This window comes from Hyperoodon ampullatus (assembly GCF_949752795.1).
Source record: "Hyperoodon ampullatus genome assembly, chromosome: 3".
Taxonomy (NCBI): Eukaryota; Metazoa; Chordata; class Mammalia; order Artiodactyla; family Ziphiidae; genus Hyperoodon; species Hyperoodon ampullatus.
The window spans coordinates 62,682,052-62,703,701 of record NC_136916.1 but is presented as its reverse complement, the minus strand read 5'-3'; the positions used below and the strand labels follow the sequence as shown (position 1 = coordinate 62,703,701).

The following is a 21,650-nucleotide window of genomic DNA, read 5'->3' as shown; positions in this document are numbered from 1 at the left end:
GAGCTCAGGACAGCAGGGTGGCCCAGCCTGGAGCCCTGGCTGCTGGAGAGGCTCCAGGCTGCCCCCGGGGCTGAGAGATCCAGGGGTGTGGAGGTGGTGGGGTGTTAGGCTGGCAGCCATCCCTTCACTGGGGCTTCTGGTCTGAGCCCTGCCCCTCCACTGCCAGAGAAAGGCCTAAGTGAGGGATTCACTTGGTCACCATGGGCAGCCAGTGTGGGCCTCCCTGACCCTCACCCAAGGCTTTCAGCCAACAGCAAGGTTGTAAGCCCAGGCCTCAGCCACTGGGAAAGTTAGGCTGAGGGGTGGGAGGTAGCAGGGACTTTTCTAGCTCCTCGTGAGAAGGGCCTGCCCTCTCCTTGGCCCAGGTCCCTCCCACCCCTCCCCCAATCCGTCCACCTTTGCGTATGTCCACAGAACAACTCATGGGGAAAGCAGTACTCCTACGCCCTCTTCAAGGCCATGAGCCACATGCTGTGCATTGGGTATGGCCGGCAGGCCCCGGTAGGCATGTCGGACGTCTGGCTTACCATGCTCAGCATGATCGTGGGTGCCACCTGCTACGCCATGTTCATCGGCCACGCCACCGCCCTCATCCAGTCTCTGGACTCCTCCCGGCGCCAGTACCAGGAGAAGGTAGGCTGGAACGCTGGGGTCCACCCTGGGCTCTCTCAGGGGAACCTGCCCATTGCTCCTTCCCACAGGGAACACAGGCTGCCAGCCACCGGGCCCCCGAGGGTCCAGCCCCCTGTGATGGGGGCTCCTGTATGGGTGACAGATTGGGTGGAACCCCTCCTAGGTGAGAACTACTTCAGCTCCCCAGCCTTAAACCTGTAAATGTCTTTTTATTTGTACCCCGCTTTCCTCCTGCTGACATTGGGGGCTTGTCTTTCCTGACTGAGGGCCCCTTTCCCTCCTGCCCTCCCCACCCCCTGCCCACTATCCCCTCCAGCCTCCTCCTCTCTGAGGGCCTTCCCATCAGCATTGAAACTTGCTCCATCTCTCCCTTCTTAAAAACGTCTGTCCCTCCACCATCATTGGGCTTTGCCTGCTATCTTTTCTGCTGTCTGCCTTTTTTTCATGGACAAATTCCTAAAACCAACCGACCAACCAAAAAACTCGCATTGTTTATGGCTGCTGAATCCACTTTCTTCTCTCAGCCCACTGAGTCTGAGGTTACCTCTACCCTCCGTGTTGCTGAAGCCAGTGGGTTCTTTGGGGTCCTTGTCTTGCTTGGCCTCTGACAGTTATGACTCCCTGCTTGGCTTCACACTTGTTTCCATGACCACGCACTCTCCATTCTCTTCCCTGCTCTCCTTGGCTGGCTCGTCTTCTCAGTCATCCCACATTGGGCCCCTGGTGGCGTGGGCCCAGCTCTCTGCTTCTCTCTCCCCCATCTTCCTAGGGGCTGCTCTTTTCCCACCTCACCCTCACCCCACGCTCTGTGTCTGTCTCAGTGCAGTGGGACCCAAACAGTATAATCAGCCCCCACCTCTTTCCTCAGCCCCGGACTACCTGATGCCTCCCTGGACCTTAGCCTCACCATGTCCAAAATGAGAACAGTCTCCTGCCTTCTCCACTGCAAACCTCCACTCTGTTCTGTCTTGTTAGTGGATACAGTGGCGCAGACGCCCAGGCCAGAAACCAGGAGCCATTTTTGATGCTTGTTAATGGCTGCCCCCGTTGTCATCTCCCTCCCCTTTATCCTGGCCAGCCCCTGCCTGGGTCACGGTAGCTGGAAGAATGTTAGGGAACTTCAGCTCCCAGCTCTCAATTCCTTTTTGTCATCTCTCTGCAGCCGTGTCCCCACCTCTTTGGAGCGCTAGTATGTGAAAATAGACTCCCCTGTTTCTGATTGTTGCTGGGGTACAGGGACTTCCCTTACCTCTCAGTGTGGGGAAGATCTGTTCTTGCCTAATTGTGCCTCCTGTCCCAGCCATGCTTCTGAAGATCCCCGCTCTCCACCCACAATCCAGGGATGGCTGGAGCAGCACCCACCCATCACCCCCGGGGTGAGCAGGAGCATTTCTTATTTGGTTAAGCCCTGGGCACTTAGGTTCACAAATCTCTTGTCCCCAAACCTCTTTTTAAGGCCCCTGCTCTACCCAGCCCCTCTCCTGGGCTGGAGTTGCTCTTCAACAAAAGATAGCCTCAGCCGAGGCCATGTTTGGATACATGCCCCACCTGATGGGTCAGGCATCCTGGCTTCAGCCTCCAATCCCTCTAACCCACTGCAGCCCATTCTGCTGCCTCTGCCAGTTTGTCACAACGGATGGGAAACAGCTCCTTCTAGAGTCTGTGGGTGAGGCCTCTCTGGTCCACAGTGTAACACAGAAGAGACCAACATTTAGAGGAAACTCTATCGACCTCCTGGTCAGTGGGCCTCCTGTAACTGGGAGTTGGACAGTCCCTATTGTCGGCCGGCCGTCTTCACAGTATTGAACATGGTGAGGAGTGGACGCTCTGATGGCGCCCCTCCTCCAGTCCAAGCAGCTGGGAGCAGGGCCACACCCACACCGAGGACCTCAGTCTCACAGGTCGGCCATAAAGGCCCACAGGGTCTGTGCCAGCTCTGCTCACCAGCAGCCGAGACAGGGTGGTGCGGGCTGGGGCAGTGGGGCCGGCTGGCTAGGAGGTAACGCCCTCTCCCTCTCTCCTGGGACTCAGTACAAGCAGGTGGAGCAGTACATGTCCTTCCACAAGCTCCCGCCCGACACCCGGCAGCGCATCCACGACTACTACGAGCACCGCTACCAGGGCAAGATGTTCGACGAGGAGAGCATCCTGGGCGAGCTGAGCGAGCCGCTGCGGGAGGTGAGCTTTGTGGCTGCCGGCCCGGGAGGGGGTCCAGGCCTTCCTGCTGGGCGGCTCCCCTCACCTCCACCTCCCTTTCTCAATCCACCCTGTCTGGGGAGCAGGAGATCATCAACTTTAACTGCCGAAAGCTGGTGGCCTCCATGCCGCTGTTTGCCAACGCGGACCCCAACTTTGTGACCTCCATGCTGACCAAGCTGCGCTTCGAGGTCTTCCAGCCGGGGGACTACATCATCCGCGAAGGCACCATCGGCAAGAAGATGTACTTCATCCAGCACGGGGTGGTCAGCGTGCTCACCAAGGGCAACAAGGAGACCAAGCTGGCGGATGGCTCCTATTTTGGAGGTGAGACAGCCAAGGGGCCCTGGGGGGACAGGGTAATGGGCTGGAGAGACACCGAGGATGACATCGCAGAGCCTCACGCCACTGCCTGGAGGCGGGTGTCCGTGAGCCCAGGACAGGGGTGGTCCCAGAGACGAGAAAGACAGTCTGGTACCCATTTGGTTGGGGGCTGGCATCCCCGATGCGGTCACGGCCTAGGGGTGGGGCCTTGTGAGACTGTCCAGCTTCTGTCCCAGACAGCGGGGCCCCAGGTCAGGGTGGGGTGGGGGATCCTTTGGAGTCTGCCGGGGACCCCCCCCACTACTGCAACCCCCTCCCCCCCCGTGACTCCTGCCTTCCTGGCAGAGATCTGCCTGCTGACGCGGGGCCGGCGCACAGCCAGCGTGAGGGCTGACACCTACTGCCGCCTCTACTCGCTGAGCGTGGACAACTTCAACGAGGTCCTGGAGGAGTACCCCATGATGCGGCGGGCCTTCGAGACGGTGGCGCTGGACCGCCTGGACCGCATCGGTGAGGCGGCCCGGCGGGAGGGTGGATTCCCCCCGCTGCACAGGCCGGGCGGGCTCCCCTCTCCTCCCACCCTACCCTGAGCTCCTGCTCTTGTTCTGTGGCCCAGGCAAGAAGAACTCCATCCTCCTCCACAAAGTCCAGCACGACCTCAACTCAGGCGTCTTCAACTACCAGGAGAACGAGATCATCCAGCAGATCGTGCAGCACGACCGGGAGATGGCGCACTGCGCCCACCGCGTCCAGGCCGCCGCCTCTGCCACGCCGACCCCCACGCCCGTCATCTGGACCCCGCTGATCCAGGCGCCGCTGCAGGCCGCCGCCGCCACCACTTCCGTGGCCATCGCGCTCACCCACCACCCGCGCCTGCCCGCCGCCATCTTCCGGCCTCCCCCGGGGCCCGGGCTGGGCGGCCTCGGGGCCGGGCAGACGCCCCGGCACCTAAAGCGGCTGCAGTCCCTGATTCCGTCGGCGCTGGGCTCCGCCTCGCCAGCCAGCAGCCCGTCGCAGGTGGACACGCCGTCTTCCTCCTCCTTCCACATCCAACAGCTGGCTGGATTCTCTGCACCCGCCGGACTGAGCCCGCTCCTGCCCTCGTCCAGCTCTTCCCCGCCGCCTGGGGTCGGCAGCTCCTCCTCGGCACCCACGCCATCCGCCGCGGCCGCCGCGGCCGCCGCCACAGCCGGGTTCGGCCACTTCCACAAGGCGCTGGGAGGCTCCCTGTCCTCCTCGGACTCTCCCCTGCTCACCCCGCTGCAGCCGGGCGCCCGCTCCCCACAGGCCAACCAGCCGGCGCCCCCGCTGCCCGGGGCCCGGGGCGGCCTGGGACTGGCGGAGCACTTCCTGCCTCCCCCAGCCTCGGCCAGGTCCCCGTCGTCCAGCCCCGGGCAGCTGGGCCAGCCTCCCGGGGAGCTGTCCCCGGGTCTGGCCGCCGGTCCACCAAGTACGCCAGAGACACCCCCGCGGCAGCCTGAGCGGCTGTCCTTTGCGGCAGGGGCCTCAGGGGGGGCCTCTCCTGTAGCCTTTACCCCCCGAGGAGGTCTCAGCCCCCCTGGCCACAGCCCAGGCCCTCCAAGAACTTTCCCAAGTGCCCCTCCCCGGGCGTCCGGCTCCCACGGTTCCTTGCTCCTGCCTCCGGCATCCAGCCCCCCGCCACCCCAAGTCCCCCAGCGCCGGGGCACCCCGCCCCTCACCCCGGGCCGCCTCACCCAGGACCTCAAGCTCATCTCAGCCTCTCAGCCGGCCCTACCCCAGGACGGGGCACAGACTCTCCGCAGAGCCTCCCCGCACTCCTCTGGGGAGTCCGTGGCTGCCTTCCCGCTCTTTCCCAGAGGCGGGGGCAGCAGCGGGGGCGGCAGCGGGGGCCTCGGTCTCCCCGGGAGGCCCTATGGTGCCGTCCCTGGCCAGCACGTCACTCTGCCTCGGAAGACATCCTCAGGTTCTTTGCCACCCCCTCTTTCTTTATTTGGGGCAAGAGCCACCTCTTCCGGGGGGCCCCCTCTGACTGCTGCTCCCCAGAGGGAACCTGGGGCCAGGTCTGAGCCAGTGCGCTCCAAACTGCCCTCCAATCTATGAGCTGCGCTCCCTCCCTCCCTCCCTCCTTCCTCTTTTTTTCTCCTTTCTTCCTTCAGGTTTAACTGTGATTAGGAGATATACCAATAACAATAATAATTATCATAAAAAAACCCACACCAGAAAAACAAGACAGCAGAAAACAACCAGGTATTCTTAGAGCTATAGAATTTTGGTCACTTGCTTTTATAGACTATTTTAATACTCAGCACTAGAGGGAGGGGGGAGGGGAGCAGGCAGGGCCCAAATGCAAAAGTGAGAGGAAGGCAGGTGGGTTCTCTGGGGCTTGGCAAGGGTGGGGGTGACCCATGTTTGGGGTACCTAGAGCAGACTTGTCATTGTATTCATTTTAGGGCAATAGCCACCACCAGGCCCTTAGCTGTGAACCTGGAGCCCCACTCTGCTGGGGGTCATCTCATTCCTCCAGGAAGGGCTGCCCTTGGGTTTGTTCCTGGGGAGCCTCAGTCTCCTGAGTCCTTGGGACAAACGGGCCAGGGCCCTGAGAGTCTTGCATTTTTTCTACTGCAAACTTAGCAAGATATGTATATGAATATGTATATGTATATATATGTAAGATGTGTATATGTATAGTTATGTAGTGCTCTGTAGAGCCATGTAGATAGCCACTCACACGTGTGCACATGTGTGTGCAATCTAGTTTAACCCCATGTTGCCAGGACACCCAGGTCACCTTACATCCAGCAACCTGCCTTGGCCCGCAGGTTGGGCACCACAGGGCCTGGGGGAAGTATTCTCTCCAGTCCTCAGGGAAGAGGACCCCTGGGCTTCTCAGCAGGCCCCCTGTCTCCCCGTCTCTGGTCTCAAATCCAGTCCCAGCCCGACCTCTCACGTGGAAGCAGAAGACTCCAGGCTGTGCCTCTCCTTTCCTGTAGGGCCTCAAGCACATTCCCATCACCTCTGTGGCCCTCAGTTTTCCCATCTGTACAGGGGGAGGTGAGGGAAGCTTCTATTTATTGAGTCTGCTCTGTGCCAAGCACTGGTTTAGCACTTTACACGTTAACTTCTTCAATTTTACAAAGGCCAGGAGGTGTAGTTACTTTGATTCTTCCCATTTCACAGATAAGGAAACCAAGTTTTGGTAATTATTCCAAAATCGCATAACTACAAGTGGCAGAGCTGGGACTGATCTGAGATTGTAATCCAGGCCTACCTGAGGCCAAAGCCGATGTTCCTTTCATTAGAAAATTGTGTTGAGAGGGGCTGAATTCAACAGACCGGATTTCAGAGGTAATCAGACCTGAGTTCAAATCCCAGACCTGCCACTTCGTAGCTGTGTGACCTTGGGCAAGTTATCTGAGCTTTCTGAGTCTGTTACCCCATTTGTAAAATGGGAATACTTATGGTACCACCTCACAAGGACCTATGAGGACCAGATAAGAAAAGTTGTACGTGTGAAATGCCCAGCCCAGCGCCTTGCACGTACCATAGTAGGTGCTCAGTAAATCATGTTTCTTCTGCCCCCTCCTCATGTGCCCAGCGCATTGCCCCAGCAAGCTGTGGTGAGAGCCTGGGGAGCTTTGGCTGCGGGCTCCAGGGCTTATGATCTCAGGACACAGGAGGTGGCTGCAACTTTCTAAGGGCCTAAGGAAGGTGTGTGGCCAGTGGTGGGCTTGAGCCAGGCCTCCAGGTGTGAGAAGAGTTGGAGGGAGGGAAGGAAGGAGGGAGGGAGGCGGGGGGTCGGATGGACTGCACAGTGGGGACATGACTGAGGTGGATGTGGAGTTGTGGAGTCAGGGGCTTTGGGAAGAGATCCAGAGGCTGGATGGTCAGAGGGAAGGCCTTAGATGACAGGCTAAGGGGACTGACCTTGATTCCGAAGGCAACTAGGAGCCAGAAGCAGGTCCAGAGCGGGGGCCGTTGTGAAAGCAGCTCAGACACCTGCCAGAGACAAGGTCAGTGGTCTGCCCACTGTCTAAAGGGCGGGAGGAGGTTAGGCTGCCAAGACCTGATTAATGAGGAGGGGCTGGTACTGCCTTGGCCATCTAGAACCCTCCTCCATACTCTTAAGCCAGAATGTTGACAAGATCAGGTTTTGTCCTGGGATGTGGACAAAATTTCTCCATAGATGGGTCACAGGGAGTGTGAGGCAATAATCCAGGGAAGAAGAGAGTGAAGGATTCTGGGATCTTAGGGAGAGACGAGGAGCCACCTGGCCTTGGTCTCTACTGGGCAGGAGAAGCCCCCTTGGGCCCAGGGAGTTCTCAGAGCTGGAAGTAGCAGCACACTCAACTTGAGTTCTGCATCCAAACTCAGTCTAGCCCTGAGTACGTACACACACACACACACACACACACACACACACACACACACACACACACACTTTACAGCAGCACACTCAACTTGAGTTCTGCATCCAAACTCAGTCTAGCCCTGAGTACGTACGTACACACACACACACACACACACACACACACACACACACACTCACTCACTCACTCACTTACTTTATAAAAAGCTCTGACGCAGCCCAGCCACTCCAGAGACTGGGAAAGCCAGGTCCGGTCAGTGGGCCCTCCCATCCCCAATCCCCACAAGCAATTTTCAAATCTTCCATTTTTAAAACAGAAAATGGTAAATGCGCCGAGTTGTATATTTTATTTCAATAAAAAAATTCCAGTAGGTGCTGCCTTCTTCTAGGGGCCAGGGATTGGGATGGGGGGAATTCAGGAGCCTCAGGAGCCAGGCCGTGGAGGGCAGTGGGACATAGTCCCTAGAGCACGGGGCGCTTGTGTGCACAAGCCTGTGCCCCCACAAGCAGGCAGACAAAGCTGCAGGGGAGCGCGAGGTCTGGCTATGGACAGAAGTGCGCACTGTGGGCGGGGCTGATGAGAGTCATTAAGGAGGAGGGTGAGAAAGAGAGTATGTGTCCTTTGTCTGCTAGTGTAGGTGCAAGACCCTGACTCAGGTCCTTCCCACCCCGGCTGTGGGGCTGCAGAGTCCCTGGGACTCCTTAGGAGGGTAGTCCTAAGGAGGAGGGTAGTCAGTGTGCACGTGAACTGCAGTTGGATACTGAAGAGGGGGATGCCCTCTTAGCTTGATTAAATGGGCCCTCAGAAGATGGAGGGTGGCTGGGGGACAAAAGTTGACCAGGCTGGGGGGCGGATGTCATGGCCAGGACAAAAGGTTGCTTTTCAGAGTGGCCATGGAAGGGCCACAGCCTGTGGGCTCCTGCTGAGGTTGGGGAATCTGAGAGGCCTCACTGTTAGGAGGTGTGGCACCTACTCCCCACTGTGGTAGGAGGGGTAAGCCTGACCCCCAGACCCTCTGCAAAGCCTTCAGATGGCCGCCTCCCCCACCCCTGGCCACAGAGGGTCCCCGAGGGCCCTTGGAGCTGGACCTCGCCATGTAGGAGAGAGGCAGTGATCCACCGCTGGAAAAGCGAAGTCCCAAGGGCTCCCAGCTTGGCGCAAAGATTGCTGTGTAGCCCGCCCTCCGGAGGGGAAAGTCCTCAGAAAAGGGCAGGGAACCCGGCCCCATCCCCATCCCCATCACTGATTGCTTAGTCGATGCTGTTGCCATGGTAACCGGCCTGGGAGTCCCGTTGCTAAGGAGGGAGCTCAGCAGGCCCTGCGTCCCCATGACAACTGCCCCCTGCAGCCCAGGCAGCGGTGGGTCCTGGGGGACGTGCAGGGGGGAGGGCACGGTGGGATGCAGGCCTGGTCTCTGGGTCTATGGGGAGGACTTTGTGGATAGACAGCAACTGGGGGGTGGGAGGGATTAGCTGCGGGCCCAGCCAAACCGAAAGGGGTAGATCCAGGAGACTCACCCCCACCCACCCTATGCTGGATCCACCCCAGGTCCACACAGGGCCTTGTTCCTCCACTGGGGCCTGGAGCAACTCCAGTCACTATCTTCTCTGTTCCCTGACTTCAAAAGGTCAGCAGTCTGCTTAGTAAGCACCTACTGTGTGCTAGGCACTTGGTGCTTTCCTGTTCTCTCATTCCATCCTCACAACAACCCTAAGGGGGTAAGGATTAGCCTCAATTACAGTGAGCCAAAGGGCACCAACTCAAACCTTGTCCTTCCCATTGGTGGTACGTACCAAGGGCTGGATGGTAGGAGCAGTCTGTCTGTGCAGGCAAGAAAGGGTGCATAGTCTGTAGAGAATTTAAAAACAAGAATAAAAATGACTAAAAGTGGTTTGCTTCCTCTTATCTTTCACCATCACCAGCTACCAGCGATTCTGAACAGTCAGTGATAAAATACTCCTCCCCACCATGGCAGACAGCCAGCACCCCCTAGAAATGCCACCGAAGCCCCTGCTTTGACTCCAGCGAAAACCTGCCATGCTTACAGTTGCCAGCACCGGGGTAAGGTCTGAAGGCACCCTCTCTGCCCTAGTAGGGCTAAACCAGATTGGGGTTTTTAAAAGAACATTTTAAAAGTTTAATAAAATCCCTCCCTTGACTCCATGTCTCTTCCCAGCTGCCGCTCCCATCTTCTCAGCCAAACTTCTTGAGATTTGTCTGGACCCCCCACCCTCATTTCCCTTCCTCTGAGTCACATCTTCTACGCGGAACAACTGGGTCCTCAATGGCCCTCATTGTGAAATCCAGGGCGGATTCCTCGGCTTTGTCCTGCTGCCCTCCCAGCAGTGTGTGGCCTGCTGACCAGCCGTCCCCAGCTTTCAGGACCTGCTCTCCTCTCGCTGCTCTGCCTTTCTGTTCAGCCTCAGCCTCAGAAGTAAGGGTTCTTTCTCCTGAGGCTCAGTGCTTCTGGGCCCCTGGCTGTGACCCCCATCTTCTCACTCCACATGTGCTTCCTGGAAGCCTCACCTGTGCCAATGGCTTCCCCAGATTTCCCCCTCAGTTCAGGCCCCCACATCCCCTGAGCTTCAGCCTGGGTGTCTGCTGCTGCTGCCCCCATGCGGTTCCTCATCCTTTTCTGGTCAACCATGGTCCTTTTATTCTTCTTGAGTTTGCAGCTTCCAGTGCATTACAGAGGGAGTTCTCTCCAACCTGGCCCTCCCCCTGCTGATTTTGCATTTTCAGTCTTCTCTTGAGGGTGGAATATTTCATACACACAGAAGAAGATATAAACATAATAAATACTTAATATTAAAAATGTGATAAACAGCCATGCACCAATCACTTGGTTTAAAAAACAGAACGTAAGGCATACCTTTGAAGGCATCTGCTGGTCCCCATCTGTATCCCTCTCTCACTCTCCAAGAGAAACCACTCAGCTGAACTTTAATTTTAGCACCCTGTTACTTCTCATGATACTTTTTACTACAGAAATAAAATGTCTCCAAACAACGTGTTCAGTTGTGTACCAAGGTGGAAGGGTGGGGATTGGAAGTAGTTGTCTTTGTGGGGAGGAGAGTTTTGTCCACAGTATTGTTCAGAATTGCTGATGCATGGGGATGAGCAGCAGCAGATTTAGTCCATTTTATTATTGTTTTAAATTTCTTTACAAATAATGCACCTTTTCATTGCCTGCACCAGGGTGGGCCATACCTCTTCCACTTTCATATACCACTGAATGTATTGTAAATTTTTGAATTTTATGTAAGTGGCATCCTGCTGTATGTATTCTTTAGTAATCTGCTTTTTTTTCATTCAATCCTGTAATTTTGAGAGCTTGTTGATGCATGGAGCATAGTTTACTCATCTTTACTGCTGTATAGCATTCCGGTATCTGAATATGCCACCACTGACATATGTGTTCTTCGGGAGACAGATATTTCAGTCATTTCCAGTTCTCACTATTCCAGACACTGTTGCTACAGACGTTCTTGTTTGTGGCTCCTGTTACAGATGTGTCAGAGCATCTCTAAGCTCTGCATCTAGGAGTGGAAGAACTGAGTCATAGGGTGACTTAATCTTCACTTAACAAGATAATGCGAAGCCGTTTTAACTAGTTCTAACAATTTACACTCCCACCTGCAGGGCATGAGAGTTACTCTTAATCCACATTCTTGCCAATGATTACAATCATCAGATTTTCTTATTTTTCCCAGTCTAGTGATATCTAATTGTGTTTTAATGTGCAAATCCCTAATTACTAGTAAGGTTGAATTTTTTTGCATATTCATTTGCCATTTATGTTTCCTCTTCTGAGCAATATTTTTTCATGTATTTTGCCTGATTTCCTGTTGTTGTCTTTTTGTTGATTCATAAGAGTTTTGTACACATACATCTATTTGTTCATTGTATGTGTTGTAAATATCTTCTTCCAGTGTATGGCTTATATTTTCTTTCTTATTTTTGGTGTTCTTTGATGAATAGAAGTTTTACATTTTAATGAGATCAAGATTAGTGTTTTTTTTTTTTGTTGTTGTTGTTGGGTTTTTTTGCGTTATGTGGGCCTCCCACTGTTGTGGCCTCTCCCGTTGCGGAGCACAGGCTCCGGACGCACAGGCTCAGCGGCCATGGCTCACAGGCCCAGCCGCTCCGCAGCATGTGGGATCTTCCTGGACCGGGGCACAAACCCGTGTCCCCTGCATCGGCAGGCGGACTCTCAACCACTGCACCACCAGGGAAGCCCAAAATTAGTGATTAAAAAAAAAAAAAGTCTAGTACTTCCTTAGTGCCTTTTTTGCTGGTTTAAGAAAGCTATCTTCCTCTGTTGTTATAAAGATATTCTTCTATATTAATTTTTAAACCTGTGAAGCACTGCTTTTCACATTTACTTAACCTACTTGACCTAGACTTTGGGTATGATGTCAGAACGTGGTTCAATTTCATTTTTGCCCCATGTGGACAACCAATTATTCCTACCAATTTACAATGTTACTTATATATCACATCTGGGTCTATGTCAAAGCTCTATTCAGTACCATTAGCTTGTCTATCCTTGTTCAAACTGTCTTAGTTACTGTGGCTTTATAAAGTGTGTAGATCTTAGTAGAGCCACCTTTTTCTTCTTCTTAAGGCATATCATGGCTACTCTAGTCTCTGTGCTACCATATACTTTGTACAGTTTGTTAAGATGCATGAAGAACTCACTGGACTTCTGCTTTGAAATTACATGAACGTTATTATTAAAATTTGTATTCCTATGGATGAATGGGGTACAACTCTCCCCATATTTGGGTCTCCTTTAATGTTTCTTTTGTATTAGGGCAATTAGCACTAGTGACCCCAACAGAGAAAGCCCAAAATTTCAACGGTTTCACACAATGAAGATTTATTCCAGCTCAGGTAAATTCCCCTGCAGGCCAGGCAACCACTATCCTTACTGATACCAACTTGATCCTGTGGTCTCCAAGATCACGTGGAAGGAGAAGAAAGAACCGGAAGAGATGACGGATTCTGAATTACTTCTCTCCGGCCGTGACACACCTCACTTCCTCTCATGCTCGGTCATCGCTTGGCCACAACGTAACTGCAAAGGAGGCTGCTCTATGTGGGGGGAGCACATGGAATATTTGCTGGGCATTAACTGTATCTGCCAAATCTTTCACATGGCTTTATAGTTTTCTTCATGAAGATTTATGCATTTTGTTAGATTTATTCCTAGTACCTTTTATTTTTGTTGCTATTGCTAATGTATCTACTTATATTTAACAAAAGTCACCACTTTTCAGTGTACAGGTCATTGGGTTTTGACAAATTTACTCAGTCCTTAGAACCACTTCAACAATGAAGATAATGAACATTTCCGTCACTCCTCCAAATTCTCTCCCATCCCTTTGCAGTCTCCTACTCCTGACCCCTGGCAATCTGCTTTCTGTCACTAAAGTTTTGCCTTTTTTAGAATTTCATATAAATGGAATCATAAAGTATGTCATCTCTTGTGTCTGATTTCTTTCATTCAGTCTAAAGCCTTTAAGCCCTGTCCCTGTGGTTGTGTGTATTGTGGAGCAACCTTCCCTGGCACGAATATGCCAGGATTTGTTTATTCCTTTACCCACTGGCGAACAGTTGGGTTGTTTCCAGTTGGGCTATTAAGAATAAAGCTCCTATGAACATTCATGTTCAAGTCTTCACGTGGACGTGGATTTTCATTTTTCCCTAGTGGCACTGTTGGGTCATTTGGTAAGTATACGTTTAAACTTTGTAAGATACCACCAGATTATCTTCCAGTGCTGGAATACTGCTTTGCACTCCCACCTGCAAACTGCATGAGAGTTCCAGTTACTGCAGATCTTTGCAATACTTGATCTTGTCTTTTATTTTTACCATTCAAGATGGTGTGTTATGTTAGCTCCTGGTTTTAATTTCCATTTCCATAATGACTAAAGATGCTGAGCATCTTTTCTGAGTGTTTATTTGCTATCTATATGTGTTCTTTGGTAAAGTAACTGTTCAAATCTTTACCCATTTGTTTTCACTGGGGCATTTGTTTCTTATTATCAAATTATAAATAATATATTCAGGATACAAGTCCTTTATAAGATATATGTTTTTCAAATATTTTCTCCCAGTTTATGGCTTGCCTTTTCATTTTCTTAACCATGTCTTTCAAAGAGTAAATATTTTTAATTTTGATGATGTTCATCTTATCAAACTTTTCTTTTATAATTAGTGTCTTTTGACAAGTGAATTAAAAGGGTACACTAAAAAATGTTTACTTAACACAAAAGAAGGCAAATTAATAGAGGGACAAAAAATAAATACCTATATAAAACAAATAACAAAAGGCCAAGTGTAAATCCTACCTTATCAGTAATTAACATAAAATGTAAACAGATTAAGCACTCAAAAGGCAGAAATTGGCAGCATGGATTTAAAAAACAATATAAGTTTGAGATATATCTCTCTCTCAAAATTATATTACATAGTTTTAATATATAAATACATAATTATAAATATATTAACATTAGTCATTAATATATTAAGAATAGAGAATGCTATTTGTTGATATATTAATATATATTATATATTTTATATGTATTATATATATAATCCAGTTATGTACTGTTTATAAGAGACACACTTGATATTCAAAGACACAATAGGTTGAAAGAATGTGATAAGATATATCATATAAACATTAGCCAGAAGACAGCTGGAGTGGCTATACTAATATCAGACAAAGTAGACTTTAAGACAAAATTGTTGCTAAAGACAAAGGCTATTTTAAGATGATAAAAGGATCAATCTGTCAAGAAGAATTAACAATTATAAACATATACACACCTAACAGCAGAGCCCCAAAATTCATGAAGCAAACCTGACAAAATGGAAGGGAGAAATAAATAGTTCAGCAGTAATAACTGTAGACTTCAATACACCATTTTCAATAATGGATAGAAGAACTGGATAGAAAACCAGCAAGGAAATAGAAAATTTGAACAATATAAACTAACAGGCATCTAGAACCCTCCACCTAACGACAGCAAAACTCATACTCTTCTCAAGTGCACATGAAATATTTTCCAGGGTAGACTATGTGTTAAGCTACAAAACAAGACTCAGTAAATTTAAAAGGATTGAAATCATACAACATGTGTTCTCTGACCATCATACAATGGTATTAGAAACCAACAACAGAGGGAAATTTGGAAAATTCACAAATATATGGAAATTAACACACTTCTACAGAACAAGCAGGTCAAAGAAGAAAGCACAAAAAATATTAGAAAGTAAATTCAGATGAATAGAAACAAAAACACAAATACAAAAACTTATGGGGTGCAGCAAAAGCAGTGCTCAGAGAGAAGTTTATAGCGGGAAGCTCCTATATTTAAAAAAAGACCTTAAATCAATAACCTAAACATTCACCTTAAGAAACTAGGAAAAGAAGAGCAAACTAAGCAAAGCAAGCAGAAGGAAGGACTTCATAAAGATTAAAGCAGAAATAAATTAAATAGGTAATAGAAAGACAACGCAGAAAATCAGCAAAATAAAAAGTTGGTTCTTTGAAAAGGTGAACAAAATTGAAAAATTTTGACAATTTGACCATTGACCCTCTTGGAGACAGTAAGGCAACTGAGTACATTTCCAAAAATGATGTAATAGAAATATGTACTCTCTTTGCAAAACACACATGCTTTTGTATAAGGTGGATGGACACAGTATTAAAGTGCTGTCAAAACTCTTAGCTAGAGAACATTCTTCCCCCTGGTAATTATGACTCTGGGATAGAATTGCTGTTACCGAACCAAAATTTGGGTCCGCTCACCCACAGCATGCAGTAAAGCCAATCTACAGGCACTAGGTTGTGGTGAAGGAAAGTGTAGCATTTATTATAAGGTGCCATACAAGGAGTCCAGGACAGTTAGTGCTCAAAAAGCCCGAACTCCCTGATGACTTTCAGCAAAGCATTTAGCATCCCAGCGTATGTGATCAGCTCATGTACAATCCTCTGACTGGTTGATCGTGAGGTAACAGGGTGGTGTCACAGGGGTTAACATCAGTCCTTAGGTGCCAGTAGGTCTGAGGTCTACCATGCTCCTGGTCATCAAGTAGTTAATTTCTTCCATTTGGTGGGAGTTTTAGCATCTGTGAAACAACTCAGGAAATGTGCATCAGATACTGTCATCTAGGTACTTCAGAGAGGAGTTAAAGCAGAGGATATGGGGTAAGGGTCTGCCCCATAGGGAAGGCCCCATAGGGTCCCGCTCGGTTACATTGCCATTTTGAAACTTCCCAAGTAACAAATTTTTTGATTTCTGTGAACAAACTTGAAATTGCAGTTTCTTTGATCTGACAGTCCATAAAAAAGATCTGAATAAGTGTTTCAAGGAAAGTTTTCCTTGAATATTTATGCAAATATTGCAATGTTACCTCATTTGGGAGACATCAAATTAACTCTGTTAATTCTTTTTCTTTATATATATATATATATATATGTATATATTTATTTATTTATTTATTTATTTATTGTCTGCACTGGGTCTTCGTTGCTGCGTGCGGGCTTCCTCTAGTTGCGGCAAGCGGGGGCTACTCTTCATTGCAGTACGTGGGCTTCTTATTGCAGTGGCTTCTCGTTGCAGAGCATGGGCTCTAGGTGCATGGGCTTCCGTAGTTGTGGCTCGCAGGCTCTAGAGCGCAGGTTCAGTAGTTGTGGTGCATGGGCTTCGTTGCTCTGCGACATGTGGGATCTTCCTGGACCAGGGCTCGAACCCGTGTCCCCTGCATTGGCAGGTGGATTCTTAACCGCTGCACCACCCAGGGAAGTCCAACTCTGTTAATTCTTTATCGAAGAAAATAAACTTGCTACTTGCCACACCCCCCATCACACACACATAAAGAGAGAGCTTGACTGCCAAAAACCAAAGGACAGAGATAGAGAAGACTCAAAGTACCAGCAGGAATGAAAGATGGAATATTACTATTAACCTTTAAGAAGCGAAAAGGGACATAAGGGAACTCTATGAACAATAGTACGCCAACAAATCAGATAACCTAGATAAAATGGACAAATTCTTAGAAACACACAAACTGCCAAAACTGAATCAAGGAGAAACAGAGAATCTGAACAGACCTATAACAGGTGGAGAGATTCAATTCGGAATAAACTTCCCAAAAAGAAAAGCCCAGGACCAGATGGCCTCACTGGTGAATTCCATCAAATATTTAGAACCATGAACACCAATCCTTCACAGACTCTCCCAAAACGTAGAAAAGGAGGGAAAACTTTCCTTACTCGATAAAGCCAGTATTACACGGATACCAAAACCAGCTAAAAAAGTACAAAAGAAGAAAACTACAGACCGATATCCCTTATGAATATAGACACAAAAATCTTCAACAAATTCTCAAGGGAGGTGAGGAGTTTTACCTATTTTTAAAATACAGTGGTGCCAGTCAGGCTTCCTTGGTTTCGTTTCCTGACAGGTAGATTTCTCCTGGGCCACCTTCTCACAAGTTTCCCTTCCAGGTCCCAGGGCTCCTCTCCCTGCTTCCAGGTTCCTGGTATTAGGCTTTTCCCCAGGGAAGCACTAGCTTCCCTTTTTGTTTGCCACTTGGGTTGTTTCTTGTCCTCTGTTGGGGAAATCCCTTACTTTCTTTTGAGCAAATAATTTACAAGTCATTCTGTTGTAATTTAGCCAGTATCTGAATCTTTCCTGCTTTTCAGATCTAGTGCAAGCAGTGCTGGAAGAAACTCTGTTTCCTTTCTCTAGTGAATTCCCCGCCATTCTCACAGGTACTTACTCTGTGACTGGCAGATGCTGCAGTCATGGTTGGAAGTTCCTTCCTCACTTTGCCAGATCACTTGGTCAGGTCTCTTAGCACTTTTCATGCTGGATGGTGGTTTCTGTCTGTTAAATGTCTGTGTCCTCCTCTAGACTGTGAACACATCAATAGAGATGGTCGTACTCATTCCGCATCCTCAGCACCTGGCATGCAGTCAGCCTTCGGGAACCTTTGTGAAACCATGAATGATTTCCAGCTTCTAGGGTGAGGAAGAGAGAAGGAATATTATGGGCCAGTTTTCTGACTGGCCCATAATATTCCTTCTCTCACACCACCCACCCACCCACATGGAGATCTCTTTGGCTTTAGTTCCAGCCAGGTTCCCTCCTGTGTATTGGTCTAGAATGTTCATCAGCTGGTTCTTTTGCCATTTCCTAGGCAACTTTGTCTATGGGAGCCTGATCCATCATTCTGCCTTCGAGAATAGATCCCAGCTCTTCCTGTCCGCTTACAGAAAGCTGCCCAGAATTCTCAGCTGGGGTTTGAGTTTATGGAGAAAACTCATCTTATTCTGAACTCACTAGGAGTGACCCCCACCTGTGGCACCTGGCCAACCAAATGCAGCTCGACCGGGCCTAGCATTACCTTTGCAGTGTTCCAGGGATATGGGGGAGCATAGCAGCAGCTCTGTGCATCCTCCATATCCTGGGGCCCCGGCACTTAATCCAGTGACAGGAGGCCTAGCACAGTCCTAGAAGCCCCAGCGCCACGCAGGATGGCTGGGATCTGTTCTCAAGGTATCTGATGCCCATGTGAAGCGGGTTAGCTTCCTACCTCTGCACTGGCCTCCTCCTCCCCCCAGATGGAAAGTCTCATTAATTCCTAGACTCAGCTCAGCCTTACCTCTGCTGCAAAACCTTTCCGAGTACATGCTCTCAGGAAGGATTAGGATTTTGTCAAATTCCCCCAGCACTGGGCCACAGTGACTGCAAGTCCATCTTCCTCACCTGTCAAGTTCATTGAGTCAACACCTCTAATGTGCTAGGTACTGGGACGGAGAATACAAAAACAAGCATGATTGTTTTCCTTAAGGAGTTCACAGTGTATTAGAAGAGACAGAGGACAGGAACAGGAACCATCAGGTTTAGCAGACTGAATGGTTAGGCTGGGTGTTTAAAGATAAATAGAAATTTACAAGGCAGAGAAAGCCAGTAGTGAGGGTAGGGGGTAGGGAGACAATTTGAGGCAAAGGGAATAGTACAGAGGTCAGACTTCATGGCTTATTCTCTAAGTGCAAATTGGTCTGTATTGCTAGGGCCAAATTTGGGTCAAAGGGCAGGTTAAGTGGCAAATAAAAGTCAAGAGGTAGACAGGGCCACATTGGATTCTATTTTGCAGGGCAGGTGACAGGGGAGCCATCGCATGATGTTGAGCAGGGGAGAGAGGCCAGATTTGAGTTAGAAAAATCAAATCAGGCTGCGCAGAACTGCAGCCACAGAGCACGCACCTCCCTATCCCTAGCGGCTTTTGCAGCCTGAGCCCCTAGAGCTGGGCCACCCCGACACTGAGCTGGAGTCTGTGGCCAGTGAGGAAGCAGAGGGGGCCCGGGACAAGGGCCCCGGGGACGGCACAATGACAGAAAATAATTTTTGGTTGAAGAAGATAGAAGTTAATGTTTCAGAAGCAGAAAAGCAAACTGGAAGAAATGCCATGAACATGCAAGAAACATATATTGCTTACCTCATTGAAGCAAGGTCAGCTGAACATATTGATGGTCAGAGTGTCCTAACAGACTCACTATGGAGGCAGCAGAGAGAATTTGAGTTGTTGAGAAGCTACCTTTTAGTTTACTATCCACATATTGTTGTGCCACCTCTACCAGAAGAGCGAGCAGAATTTGTTTGGCATAAACTCTCTGCTGACAACACGGACTAGGATTTCATGGAAAGACAATGAATTGGTTTAGAAAACTTCCTCTTGAGAGTTGCTTCATATCCCGTCCTCTGTAGAGACAAGATCTTCTATTTGTTTTTAACACAGGCAGGCAACTGGAAGGAGGCTGTGAATGAAACAGGATTGCAGCTGAAGGCAGACTGCAGGTTAAAAGCACTTAATGCAACATTCAGAGTGAAAAACCCAGACAAGAGATTTACCAAACTAAAACACTACAGTGATGAACTACAGTCTGTCATCGCATATCTTCTTCGAGTCAGAGCGAGAGTAGCAGATGGACCGTATGGTGTATATAAAGTATATGGGAATTTGGGGCGAGTTTTCAGTGAGTGGAGTGCCATAGAAAAAAGAAATGGGTGATGGACTGCAGAGTGCTGCTCATCATAGGGATGTGTATGCACCTTCTACTGATGATATTTTGCAAGATAAAGAACATTATGCAGATCAGTTAAAGGAGTATCTTTTTTACGCAGAAGCCATGAATAAAATGCGGGCTGTGCGCAGGAAACATGAACTTATGCAGTATGCCTTGGAGATGGCTGCTCAGGACTTAGCATCCAAGAAGCAGCAGTGTGAGGAACTGGCAACTGGGACCCTGAGAACATTTTCTTTGAAGGGAATGACTACCAAGCTCTTTGGTCAAGAAACTCCAGAGCAGAGAGACGCCAGAATAAAGGTGCTAGAAGAACAAATACATGAAGGAGAACAACAACTGAACTCTAAAAATCTGGAAGGCAGAGAATTTGTCAGAAATGCTTGGGCTGATATTGAACACTTCAAAGAACAAAAGAACTGTGATTTAAAGGAGGCCCTCATAAGCTATGCCGTCATGCAGATCAGTATATGCAAAAAGGGAATTCAAGTTTGGACCAATGCTAAGGAATGCTTTAGCAAGATGTAATCCTGTGAAATGAGTTTCTCTTCAGTCAAAGTGCCCCAAAACAGAAACACAAATAAAAAAATTTAAGTTCCTACCAGTATACACAAAAATATATAATAAGTTGAGTAAATTCAGCTTTGATTATAGTGTTAATACAGCACAAAAGGACGTATTTTAATGAAGATTAAATATTACAATTTGAGGTTTTGGGGACTGGTGCTGATTCTAAAACATTAATTAGATAAAATATACCAAAAAATTGTCAGGCTTCTGAACCAATGACTGAATATCAAGATGTTAGGCAATTTTTAGATGTTCATTTTAGTGCCCACTGTTTCAGATCTGCTTATGTAGGGAGTTTTTTCCTAAGGTTGAATTCTTATCTTTATTTGGTAAGACCCACTAATCTGTTATAGGGGGGTTAATTTTTCTTGCCTTATAGTTGAGCTGTTTGGTTTGACAAAGCTCGGCAGAAACTTGGTGTGAAATCTAAGAATTTCTCCCACATTCTTTAAATGCCCCCAAACATTGCATACACTAGAAAATGCCTTCAATGTGTGTTTTACCAGAATTTTGATACTGGTCAAAAATTTTACACTGCCAACAAAGAAGACTCAACTTCTCAGATATATAGTGAAATGCGTTGTTGTGATCTAGGAATTGGTATATAGCAAGTTTTAATTGAGTATGTTACATACAAGCATTAAATTCTCAGATAATTCTTAACCTCAGTGATGAGCCTAAATTTACTCTGCCTGGCTCTCTACACATGGCATTTCAGGGTACACGGTGTAGCATTTCAATGTATAAGATATATGTAGTGAACAAATGTGTTAGTATCTTCATTATTAACATCCTTTTTTATTGCTTGGCTGTAATTTTTGTAAAGATAAATTATATTGCTTTTGTGTGTGTTTTTGTGGTATATGTTCAGAAGCTAAGCCATCCTTGGTATTTTGCTAGCTTTGCAGAACCCTACCTGTGTACTCATTATTACTAATTATGTAAAAACAGATTTCCAGTACTGTTCAGCGTTTGACTTTTTTTACATGTTTAAAATGTTGCTGAAGTTTTGTGCTGTTTGCCAAACTCATGCAATAAATAAATGAAGTACTGTGTTATTTAAAAAAAAAAAAGAAAAATCAAATCGTGTGGAGGCTGGATTGCCAGTGAGGCTGAGGTGGGGGGATGGGTCGATGAGGAGTTTGCCCAATAGATGACCAACAGGAGCCAGTTTGGAGACATTTGAGAGAGAGAGCTGCAGGGTTTGCTGAGCCATGTACTGTGGTGTTGAGGGAAGAGTTTACAATGGCTCCCAGAATTCTCCTTGGGGAGACCAGCTCCACAAAGGTAGAGCCACTAATGAGGGGCAGGCACCTGTGTGCACACCTATGATGGAGTGTTGGGGCTTTGCTCCAGGACACTGAGGTGGAGGGTGTGGAAATGTAAGATGACTGTAACCCAGACACGAGCTGAGGTCAGTCTGCCTATTTAAACCTGGATAAGGCGGATTGGGATTCTCATACCTTGATGTG

At 48.7% G+C, this 21,650-nt stretch overlaps 1 protein-coding gene and 1 pseudogene across 2 annotated transcripts in view; both read left to right on the top strand.

The window, feature by feature from the left end:
• HCN4 (hyperpolarization activated cyclic nucleotide gated potassium channel 4) overlaps window positions 1-5,235 on the top strand; it is a gene marked incomplete at both ends in the record, with an annotated part of 40,561 nt that extends 35,326 nt beyond the window's left edge. Inside the window, 5 exons of the mRNA XM_079699880.1 lie at window positions 415-633; window positions 2,665-2,811; window positions 2,916-3,156; window positions 3,499-3,663; window positions 3,770-5,235. Of these exons, the coding sequence (XP_079556006.1) occupies window positions 415-633; window positions 2,665-2,811; window positions 2,916-3,156; window positions 3,499-3,663; window positions 3,770-5,235 (2,238 nt within the window). The remainder of the gene's footprint in view (window positions 1-414; window positions 634-2,664; window positions 2,812-2,915; window positions 3,157-3,498; window positions 3,664-3,769) is intronic.
• Window positions 5,236-7,015: 1,780 nt separating this feature from the next.
• On the top strand, window positions 7,016-20,136 carry LOC307049523 (sorting nexin-4-like; annotated as a pseudogene). The gene is made up of 4 exons: window positions 7,016-7,145; window positions 17,224-17,292; window positions 17,435-17,546; window positions 18,758-20,136. The product of its transcript is annotated as a sorting nexin-4-like (transcript).
• The last annotated feature ends 1,514 nt before the right edge of the window (window positions 20,137-21,650 follow it).